The sequence below is a fragment of the Acyrthosiphon pisum genome, chromosome A1, assembly GCF_005508785.2.
Source record: "Acyrthosiphon pisum isolate AL4f chromosome A1, pea_aphid_22Mar2018_4r6ur, whole genome shotgun sequence".
Classification (NCBI taxonomy): Eukaryota; Metazoa; Arthropoda; class Insecta; order Hemiptera; family Aphididae; genus Acyrthosiphon; species Acyrthosiphon pisum.
In genome coordinates, this window is record NC_042494.1 from 76,516,023 (window position 1) to 76,538,861 (window position 22,839).

The 22,839-nt window shown below is 28.2% G+C and overlaps 2 protein-coding genes across 5 annotated transcripts in view; one reads left to right on the forward strand and one right to left on the reverse strand.

Moving 5' to 3' along the window:
* Nucleotides 1-16,628, reverse strand: part of LOC100159696 (ATPase family AAA domain-containing protein 2) — a 17,588-nt gene extending 960 nt beyond the window's left edge. The window contains exons 1-19 of one of the 4 annotated variants that reach the window (XM_003240644.4): nt 15,971-16,626; nt 14,106-14,189; nt 13,932-14,005; nt 13,745-13,864; nt 13,321-13,665; nt 13,019-13,252; nt 8,741-9,249; nt 7,598-7,846; nt 7,323-7,535; nt 6,968-7,149; nt 6,653-6,824; nt 6,271-6,456; nt 5,903-6,183; nt 4,807-5,204; nt 3,550-3,647; nt 3,386-3,449; nt 3,142-3,240; nt 2,827-3,026; nt 1,917-2,259 (exon numbers count right to left, since the gene is read on the reverse strand). In XM_003240644.4, the coding sequence (XP_003240692.1) occupies nt 2,191-2,259; nt 2,827-3,026; nt 3,142-3,240; nt 3,386-3,449; nt 3,550-3,647; nt 4,807-5,204; nt 5,903-6,183; nt 6,271-6,456; nt 6,653-6,824; nt 6,968-7,149; nt 7,323-7,535; nt 7,598-7,846; nt 8,741-9,249; nt 13,019-13,252; nt 13,321-13,665; nt 13,745-13,864; nt 13,932-14,005; nt 14,106-14,182 (3,570 nt within the window). In that variant the 5' untranslated portion in view covers nt 14,183-14,189; nt 15,971-16,626 and the 3' untranslated portion in view covers nt 1,917-2,190. Of the gene's footprint in view, nt 1-1,916; nt 2,260-2,826; nt 3,027-3,141; nt 3,241-3,385; nt 3,450-3,549; nt 3,648-4,806; nt 5,205-5,902; nt 6,184-6,270; nt 6,457-6,652; nt 6,825-6,967; nt 7,150-7,322; nt 7,536-7,597; nt 7,847-8,740; nt 9,250-13,018; nt 13,253-13,320; nt 13,666-13,744; nt 13,865-13,931; nt 14,006-14,105; nt 14,190-15,037; nt 15,363-15,970 lie in introns of those variants that run through there. The other 3 variants (XM_001947574.4, XM_016807577.2, XM_029487550.1) reach the window with 3 other exon arrangements.
* A 179-nt stretch (nt 16,629-16,807) lies between these two features.
* On the forward strand, nt 16,808-22,726 carry LOC100168579 (RNA exonuclease 5). The gene is made up of 8 exons (XM_001947622.5): nt 16,808-17,299; nt 18,526-18,668; nt 18,731-18,912; nt 19,026-19,339; nt 20,609-20,803; nt 20,877-21,066; nt 21,126-21,272; nt 22,284-22,726. Exons 1-8 carry the CDS (start codon nt 17,132-17,134, stop codon nt 22,622-22,624), a joined length of 1,680 nt encoding a protein of 559 aa, XP_001947657.1. The 5' UTR covers nt 16,808-17,131; the 3' UTR covers nt 22,625-22,726.
* Nucleotides 22,727-22,839: the final 113 nt, after the last annotated feature.

A 22,839-nucleotide genomic window follows, 5' to 3' on the forward strand; every position in this document is an offset into this window, starting at 1 on the left:
TACAATCGCAACAAAATAACTTAAATAGTTATTCTAGGTATTTAAATATGTAATTTCGTCCAAATTTGAACTTAAAATGAGTATAAAAATAAACTGTGCTAAAATAAAATTGGAAACTGATGTCCCTAAACAGTTCAAAACAAATCAAAATATTTTGAAAATTGTATTATGTGTAGAAAATGGAAATATAAATAACCAGTGAAAATTTCATGTATCTATGCCCTACGGTAATTTGTTTGAAAGTTACACCAAAAACCAAAATTGGTATTCTCGAAAACAGCTTTAGCGTATAAATTCCCGTTTTTCCTTAATTTTTCTTTTGTTTTTCACGGCGCTTTTGACCCCTCAAAGTACTAGGGATCAGCACGGGCCGTTTTTTTTCGACCCGATCCGCCCCAAAGATTAAACATATAAATTTTCGACGTCCAGGCCCGGTCCATTTGTAATTTTTTTCAAAGTCCAACCTGACCACGCCCGTTTGTAAATAAAAATATACATCAACTTTATTTCCTTTCAGTATTGACATAGTAGACAAAAGTTGGTTTTCACCAGTGATCTATTTATAAATATCATACAGTCTGGTAATACAATTATTATTATTAATTTAGATAACCTAGATCACATATAGTGTTACGAATTAAATTAATAAGTTTTATTTTTGACCGACCCGGCCCGATGAATAATACGATCCCACCTATAACCAACCCGTAATATTTAAATTATGGCCCGGCCCGTGCTGATCTTTACAAAGTACCAACTAGATTAACTTCCCTATCAGAAAAGATACTGTTGAAGAAAATCGAAGCACTTTTACTGTCCTAAAAGGTGATGACAGACACAATAAAAATAAAAATAAAAATAATAAAAACACACATCATTGTAAAATCAATACATTCATCGTTTCACTCAGAATCTAAAATATGTGTTAAAAATAATAATTATATATTCGAAGGTAAATAATTAAAAATAAAAAAACGAAAAAAAAACGGAGGGAAATTGTCCGCATACAAAAATTTTATTTATCGGGGGGGAAATGTCCTACTACGCTGAAAACAGCGGGGGGGGGGAAATGTACAGATACCGTTATTATCATGGGCTTAACACCCTTAGCAACCCTGAGATTTGCGCCAATGATTAAGGGTATTCACAATTCATATATTCTATGGTTTTGGCACATAGAGTAAACACCTACATTGTCTATCATTTAATATTTTTCTGTAAATCGTTAGGTTTTGGTGTAGAAAAATCCTGTCATCTTCAACTATAAAAGTGTTTTATTGGTGTTATTATTTTGTTGTATTTTTTTTAAAAATATATGGGAAAACAGGAATAGGTATTTACACCATGCCACAAGTACAACTATTAAATTCATTTCATTGAAACATGGGATAGTACATTCTATTAAATAAAATATTTTTTGATAATGCATTTTTATTTTATTAGGTTTTTTTAGTAAGATTATAAATACCCACCAGATAAATTTAGTTTTAATTCAATTTGATGAATTATACAACGTTAAACTTTTTAGTATTATAAATATTATGATAATGAGACTGAAATTATTCTTTCTTTTTTTGACATTTATCATTATTACCATTTATGGTAATATCACAGAATAAAATAAACTTAATTATAGATGGTTCATTAATCGTTAAGCTTTGTTTAAAATCATTTTTCAAAAGCAAAGCATTTATAATTGAAAGAAAATGTAATACACGCATTAGTAACATATTAACATGTTACATTTTGAACCTAATATGAAGAAGCAAAAGTTCCAGTTTAAAAAAAACTTTTGTTTAATAAGACCAGTGTGGTTCTAAAATTCCATTTTTGTTTTTATGATAATATTATAGGAATGAAAACCAACTTTGAACAACTTTTAGATTCGTTGTTTTAGATAAATAATAACAAATTAAATTAATTCACAGTTAGTTTATTTAAAATTATAACATGCCTAAGATTATAACAACATTTTAGTTACAAGTTTATATTAATGGAAACTTGAAATTTAATATTTCGGTACAAAAAAAATCAATCAGATAAATTATAAAATAAAATGGCAGTATAAAACTGATTCAGTATCATAAAAAAAAATTAATACAGTTTAAATATATATCTAATTTACCATGTAATATGATGTTTAACTAAAAATGTCTTTGGCAGTTTGATACAGTAAAGTGCAAGACATATTTATACATTTTTTTCTTCAAGCTCTTTAATATAATGAATTTTAAATTCTTCAAATTCTGATTTTAACTCCTATAAAAATAAATATAAATAATTAATAACCAAAAGCAAAAATGTATACAATAAATAATCTTAGCACTTTTAAGGGTTAGATTTAAATTGTATTTTAAAAACGTAATTTAAATATTTCACTGTTATGTTATTGAAATATAATACACTATATCGTCCCCGTTCATGCAAAACACACCAAGTCCAAAAACATGAATCAGCTTTTGAAATTTTTTCAAACTTTAAATGTATACCATATGTAACCAAATTTTTTTCTTTCTTTTTTTAATTGAGTTTCCCTTAAGGGAAGTAGCTGTTAATGAGTAGTTGTAAATAATATGACACTGTGAAATTTATAGCTCTTATTATTGTTAAAATACAAATTTCTAAGTCGATTTTTGGACTTAGTGTACTTTGCATGAACGGGGACGATATTACAGTGTTGTAATATCAATATAAATACAAAAATAATTATATTAGTAAAAATTTTCAATTTTCAATTTTTACACTTTAGTGATGCATAATTATACTTTTAAAATATAATTCTTAATTTTTTTTTAAACAACAAGTGGAATCATAAGTTATTATTACCGTAACTAGGGTGGATCGATCCCATTTTTGTAAATACTGACTAATTTTATTATCGAGTACAGAAAACAAATCAACAATTCCATCATCAATATTATAAACGTCTATTTCATCCCAAAATGGCATTATATCTTTGCATATGAATGCGCGAAATAAGGTCTTATCAATCTTAAGTTCTTGTTTGGGAATGATTGGTGACAAATCTATACATAAATAATTATAATTAATATTTATAAGAAAACAATAGTTTTCAACAAAAATAAGAAATTATTGATTCAAGGACAAAAATAATTAGTTTTAATTATAATTATTACTAACTTAGCTGATTGCTTTCATTAGGCGTAGGACTAGGTGAATTTGAACGGTCCACCCACACCATAGAATGGTTGCTATCATTACTACTTTCATCAGGAGCAACTAAAAATAAAAATATATTTAATTTCTTGATAAAAGGTGAATAAATAACAAAATGCTGACCATAGTGCTAAAAGTAGCAAAATTAATAATCTTACATGCGGTTTTTTTTATAATGGAATATACATATTAGTTATTTAATACTTACGAATTTCAATTCCATTTATTGCGGGATTACTAGTATTATCATTGGCTGTATTGTCATCATGTTCCTGAATCAATAGGAGTAAAAATTAGAATGTGATAAAAGTAATACAATGTTTACAAGGAGTTATCAACTAAGTATTAATTAAATTAATGACAATTATATACTTTGGAATTTTTCGAGTATTTTTTCTTCTTAGGGGTTAAACCTTTTTGCCACATATTACGACGTTTTTTCCTCTTGCTATTATTATCTTCATTATGTTCTGAAAAAATGTTTTTACTTACTAATTACATAAAAATGGACGAAACCTTATACATAAACATTTGGTGTTATGGGTGACAATATTTTTGTATTCAAGGACACAATTGTATTATTATAGTAGCATTGTGCTTATTATTATATACTTAGGTTTAAAATAGTGTTTATTAAGTTGTAAAATTTAAAAATGTCAAACCATAAAATAAATTATATAATTGAAAATATATCATGAATTATTGTGCTTATTATTATACCGAGTGATTTTTTTATCATTGAACACTTATTATTTCAAAAAGTGTAAACTTTTTTTAAAATATTTTTTTACATAGTTTTTCTTAAAAAATTATATTTTTAAATATTTTTTATCCTTATAATTTTTTAAGTTTTTTACTTTTTTGAATGACAACATTGGGATTTAATTTTATATTCCATAGCAGAATATTTTTCTTAGTATTTTGGTACATGAAAATCGAATTTCGGATGAGTAGTTTATGAGTTATAAATATACAAAGTTTAGATGAGTGGAGTGGAGTGGTACAGGGTTACCCCGCGAAATATTTGTCCACTTCACCGCTCATCTAAACTTTGAATATTTATAACTTATAAACTACTCACCATATAACTTTGTTTTATAAGCGACTTGAAACTATGTAAAAAAATATTTTCAAAAAAATTTACACTTTTTGATATAATGAGTGTTCAATGATAAAAGAATCACCCGGTATACTTAGGTTTAAAATAGTGTTTATTAAGTTGTAAAATTTAAAAATGTCAAACCATAAAATAAATTATATAATTGAAAATATATTATGCATTAAATAGAAATGAAATGTATGTTGCAATAGCTACAAAATTACAAATTCGATCAAAACAACAATTCGGTAGAATTTATTACAGTTAAAATATATTATGTAGAAGTAAATACAGTTAGCAGAAAGATAGATAATTGGTTTTGCAAAATATTAATCACACAAATCAATTTTTATAAAATTAATACAACTAAAGTAAAATCTGTTTTTATTTCCTAATAGATTAATTATTTAAGTTAATAACATGTTGATTGTTTAATATGTGTTTTAGAGGGACCAACTATTCATAGAATAACAAAATGCTTTATTACTGAGCTCAGAACCTAAAATAAGCCAATTTAGATTAGTAATTACCGTCTTTATCTACTATTTGATCTTTCTTAATTGTGTGTACGAAATCAGGAACACAAGTTTGTTCAATCTCAGTAGCATTACGCTTTTTGCGCTTATCTCTAATATCCCGACAAGTATCTTCAAAATCAGAGTCCATTTCTGCTTTGATAAAAGCGTATGCTTTATCTCTTAAAGAACAAGCTCTATGTCTAATATGTTTATCTTCTGCACTTTTATCTGGATTGTACTCCAATGCATTTCTTACAATAAGATCAATATCATCTAAAAAGTCTCTGGCACAAATATAGCTATGTTTATCGATTTTACTCATAAGAGTTTCTAAATCCATAGGTTCCTTGATTATATCTAAATAGTCAGGTACTTCTTCTATGTCAACTGGCTTTGTAAACATGAAAAACCTGCAAAAGTGGTTATAAACAAATTAGTTTGTATCATTAATCATCAAGAAACTTTACGCCATGTACTATGGCTGTATCTAGCTAATTATTGATCTAGAGACCAGACTACGCATGCACGTTATTCTATTTGGTTAGGTGATCAGTCATTCACACATGTGCAGTAATAACCAAGGCTCTAGCTTTTCTAGTCATTTTGGCATAAAATCTAATATACAGGCATAAACAAGTATGGATACATCCATAGTATATAATCTAGGGTCCAAACCAAACCAATGTAGCCCAGTTGTGAGAACAAATTTCTTGTATCTATGTTTAAAATATGTGTGATATTTACGGGGAATAAAAGGAGTATCTATGGATTTAAGACTATTAAATGTTACCAAACACATTTAGAAATAAGAGTATTACTTGATGGTTACTATAAACATGTTTCTGAAATGTGGTAGGTAAATTTTTGGTAGCAATTTCTAAAACTAGATTAAAATAGGTACTGCATTGTTAATATAACATTTATGTTATAGTTGTGGAATGATTAACATAGTAAGTAAACATTTCTACCTTTAACATTTGAATGTAAAAGATATGATGAATTTTTAGATTTTATTTTTGTTATGTTTAATTAATATTAAAAAATACTAAAGAGAACTTTCTCATTAAATGTAGTTGAAAATACCTACTTAATAAAAAAAAAAACTTACTGTTTATTTCGAGCAAGTTTGGCACAAATATCTCGTAAAAATATTCTGAGTTCTCTTAATGTGTTTTCTTCTTGACAAATAATATTTTTTAATTCGGATTCACTTAGTTTTGGAGGACTAGGTATAGGAGCAATAGGTAATTCTTCTAATGATTGTTCATTAACTATTATAGGTGGTGTAAGGGCTTTATCAAGTAGCATAGTAAATAACGATTGTACGGCTTTTTCCGGTGGATTAGGAATAGAGTATTTTCGTTTATCACCAAAAAATAGGTATGATATCTGTAAAAAAAAATTAATAATTAATTATATTACATTTATTATTTATAGTTGAAATATATAAGTTTTATTATTGCATGTAATTTTTACTTCTTTTGGCAAATCCTTAAAATCATAAAGTGATGTTGCTAATATGAACACTGGAAGAGTAATATCTAATGAATCCAATAATTCTAAGAACAGCTTTTGTAATGAAAATGTTAAACTGGTCCAAAATTCACCAATATTTGGAATAAATAAAATTGCAGGAAGGTGTTTAGGAAGCTCTTTAAAAATCTGAAACATATTAAAGCAATATTCAGTAAACAACTAAGGAACTTTATAAATGAATAAAATGAATAATGTAAGGAAAAATATAATACATACATAATTAAAAATGCATGGTTGTTATAATTATCATGCATTACATTTCTGAAAGTTAATTATGTAGATAGTAATTATATAATAATTTATAATATTATAATAGTATTACTTGTACAATAGATTCCTCAGGAGAATATGCTGAATTGCTATGTAAGGTTGTACAGCTTAATGTATGTCTATAACAATTTTCAAAATGCTGTAGAAGTGCTGGAACAACCAAAACATTTTTTGAATCCGATAAGCCGTGAACCAGGAGGCGAGGAGCTTTTGCTACTCTCAGTCTAATATACAAATAACAAAATTTAAATTTTATAATTTAAATTAATAAAATAAAATTCCAATTCTAAATGTATATAGAATATATAGAATATAGATACAATATAATATATATACCATTTACTTTGAATATATATTAAGACATTACCTTTGATTTGATTGTGAATTGAGTTCTGGAAATATTTTAGTTATATAGGATATAAAATCCTCCAGTACACTTTCATATAACGGACGGTAAATACTTGGTAATCTTTTAGGATTGAGCACAACGTTCCGCTCAGTGGTTGGTACAATTTTACTCATAGCTTTTTCAAAATCTTCAAGTTTTACCTTAAATTAATATTATTTTAAAGTATTTTATGAGTACTATTTTTAGTTAAATTGATTAAAATTTAAAAATGGCTCACTGCCTAGTAGAGCTTTTTACAGTAATAATTAATTTAAAAAACACTACGATGAGCTTTTTTTAAAAATTAGATTTAATAAAATAAAATAAACAATACCAGAATTTTATCTAAATCTAAAAGTAGTCTTTTTGATGTTTTATAAATTTGTGGATATGTACGATTTAATGCCTGCAATACTGATTCAGAACACAGAGAATTCAAATCAGCACCTGTATAACCAACAGTTTCTTCAGCTAGTTTTACTAATATTTCATTTTCAGGAAGATTCTTCCATTTGCTAGTTACAATACGTAATATCTGTAATCTGTCCTGTAATAAAAAATTGAATGTAGGGGCAAAAGGTTTAATTTAGCATAATTATTCAATGTTACTTTGTCTGTTGGAAGTGGAAAGTAAAGCTCTTTATCAAATCGCCCAGGTCTTCTAAGAGCAGGATCTATAGAATCTATACGATTTGTGGCTCCAATAACAATGACATCACCGCGGTTTTCTAATCCATCCATCATAGCCAACATGGTAGTAACAATACTATTATGTACTTGATCTTGTTTCCCCGAACGTACAGGTACTAAACCATCAAGTTCATCAAAGAATATAATAGAAGGTTTCATTTCTTTTGCCTTAAAATAAAAAAATAATAATTAATTATCATGTATTTAGTTCTTACATGGTTATCTTATATATAATAAATAGGAACTTAGATTTGCAAAACTAGCAGATTAATCGTATATAAATTATTCATAAAATATTCTGACTAGTCAACTTTATTTTTTATAATTCATCATTACAGATATAACTTATTTTTAGTATAAGGCTAGGGAAATATAAAAATTGGATTATTTTTAAAGTAAAGACAACCACAGTTAATATTAATTATCCAGTGACGTATTTAGGCCAGGGCCCCCAAGGTATGTCCAAGTTGGGGAACCACAGTATCTTTAAATAAATACTGAACCTTTATTTTTTTAATTTAATTATTATTAGCTTCTAGAATCAATATTTAATAATTAATATTTTTATTATAATTTAATTTCTGAGCCCAGTGCCAGTTTTTGAAATTTTCAGCTAATCTACTGCCTGATACCTATTTAGGAGGGGAGGGGGTGGTTGATATGGATCTGAAAGTAGAAGACTTCCTACAAGCTGCATTGAACTCTGATTTTTTATTTTATTTCAAAAAAGGTATAATTTGTAAAAAGCTTGAAATTTTAAAATACATATTATATAATTTTAGATTAAAATATTTAAAGACGGAGTTCAGTGCAACCTATATTACCTTCTACAAATTAATTTTTTTTTATCGAATTTGATTGATTCTACAGAACAGTATCATTATTCCCATAGATCGTAGTTTTGTGGAAAAAATTACTTTGACACCGGGATCCTTAATGAGGCCCTCTGTCTCTTATGGCCCTAGGACGACCAAGTTTCTCTCTACACCACTGTAATTATCTTTAAGTTTTAGGTAATTGTTTGAAAAAAAGCATTTTATATTGAAACTTTAAACAATTTACCTTATCAAAAAGTAATCTAAGTTGTCTTTCTGATTCGCCAACCCACTTGCATAATACATCAGCACTTTTACGCACAAAAAATGATACTTTTTGTCCACCTTTACTACATTCATTAGCTAATGCTCTGGCAAGTAATGTTTTGCCTGTTCCAGGTGGTCCATGGAAAATCACTCCTTTTGCAGGGTGTTGTTCAAACATTTCAAAAACATTTCTATAAATCATTGGGAAAACAACCATTTCCCGAAGACAGTCAATATGTTCTTGTAAACCACCAATATTATGAAAACCAATACCACTGTCTACTACAATTGGTTTGATATCTTCTAGAGATGTTTTATTTTTATTTTTATCATCTCTTGTATGACCTTTGGGTTTTTTAATAACTTGAGTTTGGTTGACAGATGTTTCTAAATCGTTATCAGATATACCAGAGGAACTTGAATCAGATGAAGATGAAGATCGACGTTTCCTCGGACCATTCACCATTTTTGAAGGAGTTTTTATAGCTCCTATAAATAAATAAAAGGAATACATAAAACCAAATAAAACTATAAAATTGTGATTACAAATAATATGTTTATCAACGCAAGTTAGAGGAAAGACACTTAAAAGTGGTCACATATGGTAGATAGTGGAATTATAAACTATAAAAATAAAATCATAGTTTTGTTTTAATTCTTTTAAAACAATAAATGGTAAAATCTTCAGAAAAATATGCATAGACTAAATTTAAATGTCACATCTTTACATTTTTCAACAATAAAATAATAACAGTACTACTTATAACTTAAATCAAAGATTTATAAATATACTATACACATTACTTTTATCACAGTTATTTTATTAATTGAGATACACCTACGTTTTAATAACTCATAGCTATTCAATTATATTTTTGCTATATCATCAACATAATTTCTTTGAAATCAACCAAGTAAATATTTAAAAAAAAAATATATAAACACTATATTACTTAGATAGTATTCAAAATAATAATTGTTATATAAATATATAGGTACACTATTATATAGTTACTAAGATACAACAGACCATAACTTTATCTTACAGGACGTTAATATCATTATGAATATAAGTTAATTCTAAAAATAAAAAGTTAAATAAAAATTACATAATTATTAATTATTATAAAAATGAAAAATAAATCAAAAAACCAGGGAAGTAACTCTGCTATAGAGTATTTATTCAATATTGAGTGTACCATGTTATTCAATAGGATAATTGTAATAGATTTGTTAAATTTTAACTAAATGAGCATACAAAAATGATTAAAAATGAAAATGGTCCGTCAGCCTATATTTTTAAGGATATATTATTTTATATTGCTATCAGAGATTTATTTTTCTATTAATAACGCTATAGACTCAACTATTTTTTTCAAAAACAAATTGGTAAGGTCGGGTGAGGTAACGGTAACAGTGACACGGTTTTGCAAAATCTCAGTTTAATGGAAGATACCATTTTACTGTATTCTTGCGTAGAACATAGTTTTTTATCATCCATTAATAAATGTATCAGTAATTCAAATTTGTATTTAAGTGTTTTGATAATTTTTTACTTGAAAAAAAAAAATGATTAAATAAAAAGAGTGTGCACTTTTCCTGCTACCTGGTTAAGTCCAAAACCAGTACTTTTAATACAGTTGTATTCAAACAAAGTGTTGAAAGAATTCAATTATTAATCAAGATTTGAGAGACCATCAAAAAGTTTTTATAATTTAGAGTTAATACTATAAGTTTTTTTAAGTTTTGATTGATATAATGTTCAAAGCATAATTGTTAACTATTTACATATTTAAAAATGAATATTTGTAACTCATAAATATTTTAGTCACAAGCAATGTTTATAAAATCTTTATAACTATTTAACAAAATTAGGTATGCCACATTTTCCCCATAAACCATGTCACACATTCCCCATGTGGAAGTGCATAATCGGTTAATACTAATTTGTATCATACAATTAATATAATTCATAAATTAAGTAGTACCTATTATAAATATAAAATAACATTTATTTACCTAATTTGAAATTATATTGAGCAATTTAGGCGAAGTTAACTAGACCTTTGAATTATCGTCGATTTAAAAAAATACGAGTAAATAACTCATTGGCTTTTCTGATAGTGATTAGGTACTGCTGTATTTAATATTCTAAAGTGTAACCAACATTATACAACATACCATTACTGTTAAACTTCATAAAATCAACTTTAAAACTGAAAGATAATATTTTTTATAACCCGATTAGGCTCTTACCTCACCTGACCTTATAAGCTTTTATTATTTTATATGTCAATATTTTAATGTACCATAAAATGGTATAAATAGCTTAGAATTAATCAAAATATTTTGAAAAAAACATCATAAGTTGTACACTATAAATAACAATGTACATAGCGGTAAAGAGTTTCAAAACCATAAGAATATTTTTTTTTACCTACTAACCTAAAAATTTAAGATTTGACATTTATAAAAAATTTGTGACTGTATCTTCGACATTTTAGATTCTGAGTGGAACGATGAATGTATTGATTTTACAATGATGTGTGTTTTTTTATTTTTTTATTTTTGTGTCTGTCATCACGGTTTGGGGCAGTAAAACTGCTTCGATTTTCTTCAACAGTATCTTGTTTGATGGGAAAGTGAATCTAGTTGGTGCATTCGAGAGGTCAAAATTTGAAATTTCATATAGTTTTCAAAAGCGCCGTGAAAAACAAAAGAAAAATTAAGGAAAAACTGGAATTTTTACGCAGTCTGTTTTCGAGAAAATTGATTTTGGTTTTTGGTGTAACTTTAAAACGAATGACTGTAGATACATGAAATTTTCACTGGTTGTTAAAATTTCCATTTTCTATACATGATAACATTTTCAAAATATTTTGATTTGTTTTGAACTGTTTACGGACAATTTCAGTTTCCAATTTAATTAGTTTTTTTTTTTTATGAATGTCAATAAAACTTTATTTGTTGAAAAAAAATACTTGAAAATTTAATACAAGGCTCCTACTATATTGTTACAATGACATTTGAAAAATATTAAAAATCCTTAGTCACAGTTTTTTTTTATTAGCATTTAAAACTAAAAAATTGACAAAATATGTAAAAATCACGAAAATTAGCAAATTATTTTGAGTTAATAATTCGTAAAAATTTTTCTTTTTAGAACTAAGATTTTAAAAGGTAATACAAGATTCCTTAAAGGATAATCTACCTTTATCAAAAAAAAAATGTCTATAAGAAACTCAAATTAAATTTTTATGAGCGTTTGAAATTCATATTTTTACAACATTTTATATCTAAGGATTGCAATTTAAAACAAGATTCCACGTAAATATTTTATTCTGTTGCCAAAAATTCTAAGAAATACATAAGCACAGATTATTTTTATAGTAATTTTAAGTTCAAATTTGGACTAAATTACATATTAAAAAACCTGGAATAACTATTTTAGTTATTTTGTTGCGATTGTAATGATTGTATAATATTATTTGTGGGTACTTGAAACTTCTAAAGTATACTATTATATATCTATGATAGTACCACGGTTTGTTGTTGATGTATAACGCGTTACCTGATGGATATTGTTATATGATTAATTTGGAATTTATTTATTAATACTTATTATAGGTCAATTTTTTTTAATACTATATATAAGTATACCTATAATAGGTATGTCTAATATCTAGACTGGCAAACCGTCTCCGCTCAGAATCATTTTTCTTATACAGTGATATTATATCATTGAATTCAAATTTAATTCTATCCATTATACAGTGACCCACTTGTAACCTACTGTACAGCAGAGCAACATCCACTTACCCACCTTTTTTTATTTGTTATTTGTGGTAAGAACAATTTAAGAGGAACTTAAGTTATATTTTCAAAGGTTATTTAGAAAAGTAACAATATATTTTAATTATTAGTTTATAATAATATACTCAATGGTAACACATATAAAATTGTGTAATCAACAAGTTCTATGCATATTTATCTAAATTTACCTCGAAATATAGTATGAAGTGGCAAAAAGGCAACGATTGAATCAAGTGAAATATTAGAAAAAAACTATTCTAGTCAGAATCAGAGTATACCAGTGCACGCATGTATAAACGATGGGGTAGTTGGTGTAAACAGCAGTCCTAGCTGCCCATAGCAGGGATACATGCGCAAACTTGTATTTTTGTATGCCGCCTGGTGTATTCTTATTTTTAATTAATCATTAACAAAATAAAATCTAATAGGTACCTATTAAACTTACTTGTATTTTTTTCTGAATGTATTTGAAATCTTTGGACCATAGGTTTAACTTTACGCAAACTGTATCTATAATACCTTGGTCGATTGGATTGCCTGATGCTGCATTGTTTTATTCTTATAGTTCTCCTTTTTTTTTTGCCATTCAACTTCTTCATAGATGTTAAATAATCTTCAAATTTCAAATTATTTAACTCTTCAGAACTTATAGTTTCATCGCTACTTTGTTCTGTAGCAGCTATAAAATTTAATTATACAGAATACATTATTATCTTTTAATAATTTTAAAGTAAAAATTATACTAACTATTAGGTTTAGGTTGATTTTTATTTCGAGTGCGTTTTATACGAGTATACAAATCTTCGTTATCGACATTTTGGTCATTGGATTTGTCACTAGCTTCAGCTACAGCTCTTCTTGTTCTTGGACGACTATCATTATTTTCAGTTGTAACAGACACATTTTTACTTTCTTGTTTAATACTTGTTGTTGAGTTATGATTGGTTTCTTCTTCTTCATTTTCTTGGTCATCAGCATCAGCATCAGCATCAGCATCAGCCTCAGCATTAGCATCATCGTCTTCTTCATCATCATCTTCATCATCATCTACTTCTTGTTTCAATCTATAATTTCTGGTAATTCTACGTTCAACTAAATATATATTATATTTATTAGGTTTATACTTGAGTATTGTGGGTAAGAAAAATTATGAAAATAAAATAAAGTTTACCATCTCCTTCTTCATTTACCATATTTGGATAACCTTTAAGTGCTTGAGAACCAACAATCCAAGTGTCACTGTAATTTTCATATTTTAACTTTCGTTTCCTAGTACTTCTTCTAGTTCCTTCTGTATTGATAAAATAAAATAATATTAATAAGTAGGTTTTTAACATTAAATTATACTAATATTTTACCAATGTTGTTTGAATCATCTCTTCCATGACGATCACTACTTCCACGTGTATGATGCATAGTTGAAAATTTTGACCTTAACATTAGACGTATCAGTAAATATAAGTATAATTTAAGTAGTTATATTCAATATTTATAACAATTGATTATACAATAATCAATGAGGAATATTTTACCTTGTGTGTACAACTGGTGTAAAAATTTGATCGTCTGATTGATCAGATTGACTAGTAAATCTGCTCCGGTTTCTCATTATGTATCTATAAAAAAATATTGCATAAAAGTATTTAAATAAATTATTTTTATTACAGTTTATTTGAACACATGAATAGGTAAGCATTGGATTGCTAAAACATTTGTTCTTCAAATGTCACATATTTTACTAACGTTCCTGCAACAACAGTACAGCCTATTTGTCTGCCTGTCATAACAGTTTTTACATTAGGTATTTTAACTTTGAACTGTTTTATTTTGGTATTCAAAAACTTAATTGACTTATAATTTTTAATTATGCCAATAGATGGAATGTAATAATAAATGAGGCAATAAAATCAAATTTGGAGCAAAAACACTTTTCAATTAAATTAAATATACATCTAATATATTATATAGGTATAAATTATTATTTATTAAAATTTAACTTTAGATGCATTTTTGAATACCTAATTTACTAGAATTGTATAGGTAGCTGATAAAATACAGAATATATATTTAATAGCTTTAAATTGCGTGTCAATGTTAAATACCTAGGTTTTAAAATCTATAGATTGTTTTATTTAAGTTATGTTAAAGCCGATTAGATAATGAAATATACAAACTAACATCTTCGGTCAAAAATAAAAAAAAAATGATTTAAGTCGTGGAATAACAGTGAGCGAATTGAATTTGACCTAGGTAGTAGGTACACACAATTTTATGCTGAAATCAAAACAACTGAAAACGACTTCTACTCAAACACGAATAAATAAACAATTCATAAAAGCAGCAGGTAGTTGGCGCGCGGAGTGTAAAGAACATAAAATTGCTGTAGCACTGTTGGAAGGACGACAAAGTCGTTAATAATAACAATCAATCGTCCTGCAATCGTAAAATCAACAAAAACACCTACCGATGCTGTCACACGAAGAAACGTCACGAGTCACGATTTGCAATATAGAGCAATGCACATTGCAATTTTGCAGTGATCAATCGGAAATGCGTGCTGCGTGCACTATCTACAATCACTCGGCAGATACAACTACGAACAGACGTCGTGCCGAGTGCATTTCACTTAGCAGCCGCGGTTAGTAACCTCGTTGATAACAACCCGAAGTAAAAATAAAAAAAACCGTGAGAAAAACGTGAGGCAAATCGAACGGGTAATGTAAAAATGTTACGAGAACTATTTGACGAGGGAAAATAATACTAATAACAACAAACTAAGGTAGGTGGTGCATAATATCGGAGACGTTGGTCGAGAAATTCCGCCAATTTGCTATTGTGTTCGGCAGCGTTAGGCGCGCACGCACTCGCACACACTCCTGATAATAATAATAACGACAAGACGCCACGGTCTACGCAGGCCCGGATTAATAATTAATAGGGTCCACTTTCAAATTTAATTTCAAAAATTATACCCCTACATTTCTTACGACTGTATACAATTGTATAATTTTGTACTACCTATATTACCACGTACAAAATCGTCAATCATAGATAATAAAGACTATCATCCATGCGTACAATGTATAGTTCACAACTCCCATTTTATAAACTTCATCATAGAATATCAATTTTATATTTATTATAATTTAGTAATTTTTCGTGATATAAAATTAAGAACATTTTTATTTTACAATAATTACGACCTACTAAAATTATTTTAATTTTTCAAAAACTGTTTTGATCGCTTTAAAAAATAAATATTTTGGGGATATAAATGGGCCCCGGAACCTTGTCTCTCCTGGACTCCCCTTAATCAGGGCTTGGGGGCCAAATGCGCTGGTGGGGTACTGGGGTGGTTTCCCGTATTCGGTACGCCGAAAACCGTTTCTAAACTCACTAGTCGTTCAACGGGGTACCACCGGCCGTTCGGGGATGAGGGAGTGCAGTTGTTGAAGCCAACGCCGCCCGGACAAGAGGGCGCGTGTCCGTCTGCGGTGGCCCGCCTTGGCGTAAAGTTGGAACTCGGATTTCTACGTCAGGCGTTTGCGGAATGGGCGCTGTTGAATGGCGACGTCAAAGGTCGCATGCCGAGTGTGTCGGAGGAGGAGAATTTTGGGTCTTATAACGCGGCACGACGGGGTAGAACGCGAGTGGTGTGTACACTGGCGAGTTCAGAGTCGCAGTAATAATAGCACGGTATACTTTTCAACGAGCACCGCGAGAGCGAGCCGTTGACGGGATGAGTGAAACGGTTCGATACTTCGATAGCCAGCGGCCGCGCTGTGGGTGCTGGCGTGCTGCACTGCTGTGTTCGGCGAGCGAGTGGGTGAGGAGACGGCGGCCGTCGTGAGAGGGTTAGATTTCGACGGGGTGAGACTCGTGAGTCGTAAGACTGTAAGAGAGCAAGCGTCGGGCTGGCCAGGCAGGCTGGAAGCCTGGAACTGACAACAGTGGAACACGACTGGAACTTTGGATGGTGGACAACTGAAAACTAGAAAACTCAAAAGTAGAAAGTAGAAATGGAAAACAACAATGATATTACTGATACAATAACGATTTGTCGTCAAACAAAACACTGAAAACAGCTGAAGTTGCAGCTGTCTTGCATTATAGCCGAGAAAGACTTTTTACAATATTGCTGATGGCCATACTGCGCAAACATCGTGTTTCTTATCATAACCCTCACGAGATCGTTATCAGTTATCGCGCATTATCGGTTATCCGTTGACAACAACAATATTTACGTCACGAGCACACGACTTCACGAGTAATTTTGATTTTGGTGTGCTACTGTGCAATCGAGTCACGACTTTCGGGCGCTGGACTGCGCGAGTGCGACCGCGGTCTCTCGGTCTCTGGATATAAAGATTTTACGGTCACGGCTATTATTAATTGTTTAATAACTATACCCGTTCAATTATACCACAGAAGTACAGAACGCAGATTATACTTTATTCAGCACGTGGTGTTCGCCCTTTGGTGATCACTTCCCACTAATCACTACTGCTCGGCGGATGTGATTTTTGTATTTCTGCGTTCACACTTCGTTGCAATTAACATGGGCAAGCGAAAGTTGATGTCGCCTTTGTCGTCGAGCGCTCAGCCAGTCGTCAAGTACAAACGTACTTGCGAGCAACCTCCGTCCGCTAACGGTGCGAAAACACTTACAGAAGAAGAGTACTCAAAATTGAAACTGTATTTAAAAGAGAAAAAAAAAATTTTGAGAGTAAGTACTAAAAAATAAATGAGTTTTTTACATCTATAAATTTCATAAATATTAATAACTAGGTAGCAACTATTATACTAGACAACAAACAATTATATAGAAATATATTATTGTACCCATACATTATATTCTGATTATATGATTGTATATAATATATAGTAATGCATACTATTATCATAGAGTTATATAATATGTCAAAATAAATGATTTACCTATACATTACTGTACATTTAGCAATTAAATTATGTAAAACAATTTTCCTCAGGAAATTCATTATAGTAGGTTATTGGATTTATGAATATATTGCAAATGTTGGTCCTATATTCATTTCTGTAACAATTAAAATGTATATTTCTATGGAATTGTTTTTATTTTTGATAAAATACTTGATACTAATTTTATAGAGTTCTGTTAAGGTAATTTGCATTGTATTTATGTACATGCAAAGAAAAGGTGGTACAAATATTGATTATTTCTATATAATTAACTCTCAATGGGATACGTTAATAACTAAACACATATCTACCTACCTTTTTTATTTAAATATGTTTAACAATATCAATTTCCACTCTAATGTATGATTATTTTTGTCTACTAGTGTATTATTTTAATCAACATAATTTATACGTACGAGCAGGAATAAATAAACAAAACACCTATTTAATGAACTAGAGTTTTATTATAAATTGATAACAGATAAATCTTTTGTTTTTAAAGACAAAACTTCAAGATATACTAGTTCGTATATAATAACAATTCAATATTTAAGTCATATTCTGTAATAGATAACAAAGTATATTAAACTGCATCTAAAATGTATCTACAACCGCTGTAAAGACATTTATACAATAATATCTCCCTAATCATAATTCTATAAATTACAATATAATAATATTGTACATTGAAAAGTCCAATTGTACCCTCTATGTTTATATTTATTAATAATTCATATCACACATCTTTGTGAATCAATTATACCTATTGTTTTATAATAGGTACTTGCAAATAGTTTTGATGGTTGATTTTTTTTTTAAGTTAATGTTTCAATGACAATCATCATCAAAAGTGTATTTTGAAACACATATTTATCTAGTTATTGTAACTGACTGAGTTTAAACTTTAAAGACATATTAAAAATGAATACACTAGTATTGTTATAATACATTTTCACCATTAACTTAAACAAAATTAATGCATTATTATATTTAATAAACTTATTTTTTCAGACTTTCCCACGAATATTACTAAATGCCCGTGGACAATTGTCACAGTTAAATGATAGTGGTTTCAGTGAAAGTCCATTATTACCTTCTGACCTAAATGAGTTAATTTTATATTCTGTTTATGGTCCAGGAAAATATGTTCCAAAGTAAGTTGGTAGGTTATTGAAAATACTTAATGATTTAAAAAAAATGTATCTAAATGTTTTAGATGGTCGAGCTTAGAAATGCAGTGCAACTTAAATCAAACTTGTGTTTTAATAATCGATGGATGTGAAGTAAATACTAAAGAAGATTTTTCTCATTTTAAAAGTTCTTTGCCAATGTTTTCAAAGTATAAATTTTTACCACCTATTGAAGTTGAGCTACCCCCAAGTTGGTGTGCTGATTATGGTAAATACTAGGTTGTATGCTAAGAAATTATTTAAATGGATTATTGGCAACAAAAATAAAATTGTCTATTACAAAATGTTGTAATAAATAATAAAACAATTATATTTTAATAGATACCGACAATACAACTTCAATAACCGACGATGTAGTCTCAGAATCTACATCAACACAAAAAGAAAATGTTGAGAATAAAGAAATTTGCTCACGAACACGTTTGCTGATGTCTTTAAATCAAATGATGATTCACAATTATCCTTTACCTACCAATAAACGTCAATTTACAATGGATGGCTTCCGTTTTACAAAAAATCATTACTTGCCTGTTACTGATAACAGTCCAATGTATGCAATTGATTGTGAAATGTGTTATACATCTATTGGTAGAAATGAACTTACTAGAGTTTCCATTGTTAATGAACAATTAGAGGTAAGTTGTAATTAATAAATATGAGCCATAGAGTAGATAGTGGACAGCCTAGGAACTTTCACAGAAGAGAGATGTTTTAATAATAATTAGGGTTGGGATTTTATAGCACTTGAAATACCAAATATATGTTCTATAATATTACCTTAATTATCGGTAAATAAGTGCTTAAAGTATGCTATAAATTTACGACAAAAATGCAAAAACTGGAATTTTATAACAGAATAATCACAACACTTTCAACCAAAAACACAACTAGTATAGTAAGTATGGGTACACTAATCAGCTATATTAATATAGTTTATACCTAATGGTTTCGTAACTCGTTCGATGATAATCGAACCAGTAAATGATAATAAGGGGGCACATCAAAATCAGCAGATAACAAAAGTTAAAAATTAAAAACAAATACCTATTGCAAAATGATGCGTTTGTGTCCGTGTAGTCGGTCTTGTTTACTATGGGCCCCACAAACATGTTCAGTGGGGCCCATTATCTTCTTGAAGAATAAACAAAATAAAAAAAAAAAATACTAATATTTTACTTTTAAAAATTAAAATGTTATTTCATAACTTTACCAATTTTGATTAAGAAATGAGTCAAAATGCAAAAATATCTCAAAATATGCAAAGTAAACTTTTTAATTTCAGTTCTCTATGAAACAAATTTTAAGCTATCTCTTAAGCTTTTTATAAAAAATATGAAAATGCTATAAAATCCAAGCCCTAACATTTAAATGTATTTTTGTGCTTGTTCCAAAGACACAAATAATGGAATTTATGGAATAACGAGAGAGGACATAACCTCTCCCTTCAACATCCACTCTACTACTGTGTACACCACTGAGAATGGATGGCATTTCAACTATACACACCTTCATGGGAATATTAGTTTCCTCTAACGGAAAAATTATGATTTATAATCAATTACCTACTTTTTTTTTTTTTTTATTTAGAAAATTTACAATCTGTATTACATAACACAATAGGTAAAATAGATGACTGATATAACACTATATACATAAAATAAAATATAACATGAAGCACATGATGAGGGAAATCATCCAGCGATGGTACCCTCCAGAATTACCTACTTAATATAATAATAATAAAAATTGTATATATATGTAATAATTTTACAAATATTTTGTATAAGTTTTATTAATTTTCACTGTATGAATCCTAAAATAGATATCATAAATACTATACCAACCTGTCTTTAAGTGTCTTTATATTTTCATTTTTTTTTATGGGTATTATGTTTAATTTTTAGGTAATATATGAGTCTTTCGTGAAACCCACCAATAAAATTACTAATTATTTAACTATATATTCTGGAATCACAGCTTCAAAACTTAAGGATGTCAAAACCACTTTAACAGATGTACAAGAAGACATAATAAAAATATTATCTCCAGATTCAATTTTGATTGGACAATCATTAAATTGTGACTTGGATGCATTAAAGGTATAAAAAAATATCTTGGGTTTAAATTGTGTTTCACCTAAAAGAACAGTTTTTGATAATATATATTTTGTAGTTATTCCATCCATACATTATAGACACTAGTGTTATTTTCAATTTGAATGGAAATAAAGGGTCTAAAAGTAAATTAAAACTTTTGGCCAAAAATTTTTTGGATATGAATATTCAATGTGGCAATCTTGGACATGATTCTATTGAAGACAGTCGTGCTACTATGTTACTTGTACAACTAAAATTATGCAAATGTACGTTTCATTGTTCAAATTAATTTTCAACTTTTAATGTCATTTTATTTAATTTATAGCGCTAACTTATGGAGATGCATATTTAATTGGTCAGAAAAGATTAGCTGAATTTGTTAATAAAAAAATAAAAATAAATGTCAAGCATATAGAAACATTTAAAAAGTTCTTAGCGCTATTGCAGAGTGTTTCAGAAAGTTCAGCCAAAGGTATTATAATATTATAATATTAAAATTATCATTTTAATAAAAAATGTATTAAGGCTGATAAATATCATAACAAATAATAACAGTATAATATTTTATTAATTTTAATTTTTAAACATTTTACTAGTTTAAAAACCTAATTCAACATTTTTTACTAACTCGTTACCTTTGTAATTTTTTTTTTTATATTTTTATTTAATAGTTTTAATTTTTATTATTCCAATAATGAATAATTTACAGTCTTAAATTATACTTAACAACTCTTTAGTCAGACCCATCTTTAAGTAAAGAATCATAGTTTGAAATCTTAATCATAAAAATCATTATTTATACAATTAAAAAAGTTCAACATTGGTTTCTTTGTTGCCTGACGTCTCCTCCGAACTCTTATATACACATAATTATGAATCATTAAGTTCTTGTTTTAAATATTTACACCATAGAATTTAGATGATTATTTTTTTATAAAGAGTTTATCTATAATCTACTAACTTACTAATATTGGGGACAGAAACTTTCTAATCATTAATCAAGATTGGTGTCCCTTCATTTTATCATTGGTCAGGTGCTGGGATTTTTGTGGCGTATTATGTCCCTTAAGTAGGACTTATAGGTACACTGCACAGTTTACCATGCGTATTAATCAAATATTGTGAAAATATTATACAAAAAACTATTACTAATTACTTTTCAATAAATAATTTGATCAAATTATTAACCTACTCCATTTTTACAACTTTCTGTGAATTTATATTTTCTAAAAATTATTCGGTCGTCTGAGTTTGTCTCGTCTATCAACTATCAAGGTTCTACTGTTTATTAAATTTAACTCTTATACTGTACAAAATAAATATATTCCTTGTATATTTCTGTTATTTTTATTTATCTATTATATTTTTCTAATTAAACTTAGTTACAAATGATCAATATATATAATTCACATTATATGACGATAATTAAATTTAAAAAAAAAACCTTTTAACTTGTGTTAACATAAATTTTAATATTTCACAGGTAAAGTTCATCTGAAAAAGAATCTAATGGCACCATATGATAATATATGGTCAACATCCAAGTTAAATATTGAAGAGCATTCAACCAACAAAATTGTATTAGAATCTGTGTGTAAATCAATGGAAGACACAACTAATCGGTTTTGCATGGCACACATGCAACTAAAAAATAAAAATAATTTAGACCTAGTAAATCGGTGGTGCGAAAAGTATTGGGCAGCAATGTCTTCATTTGCACTTTGTGCTGTGCTATTTACTGGCTGTGGTGCTGAAGGCAAGAATTCGGTTTGCTTGTTGAATGTCAAGCAGCCACCTTTGAATCATTTACAAGATAAATTTTGATATAATAAAATTATTAACTATGTATTTTATTTTAAAAATATTTTTAGTTTGATATTGTTTCTGTCATGAACTTTGGGAAAGTAAAGAAAATACTTTATAATATTTTGTTTTTTTTTTTTGTTTTCATAACAATTGCACTTTTTTATATTTTCCAAAATAAACATGGTTTATCTTTAAGAGGACGTGTCACGGAAAAAAATCGATCGAAAATTCCT

Coding starts and splice junctions, on each gene's coding strand:
- LOC100168579 (XM_001947622.5), top strand. CDS start 17,132: ATGGGCAAGCGAAAGTTGATGTCGCCTTTGTCGTCGAGCGCTCAGCCA. Junction 18,669..18,730: donor CCAGGAAAATATGTTCCAAA/GTAAGTTGGTAG, acceptor TAAATGTTTTAG/ATGGTCGAGCTTAGAAATGC. Junction 21,273..22,283: donor TTCAGAAAGTTCAGCCAAAG/GTATTATAATAT, acceptor AATATTTCACAG/GTAAAGTTCATCTGAAAAAG.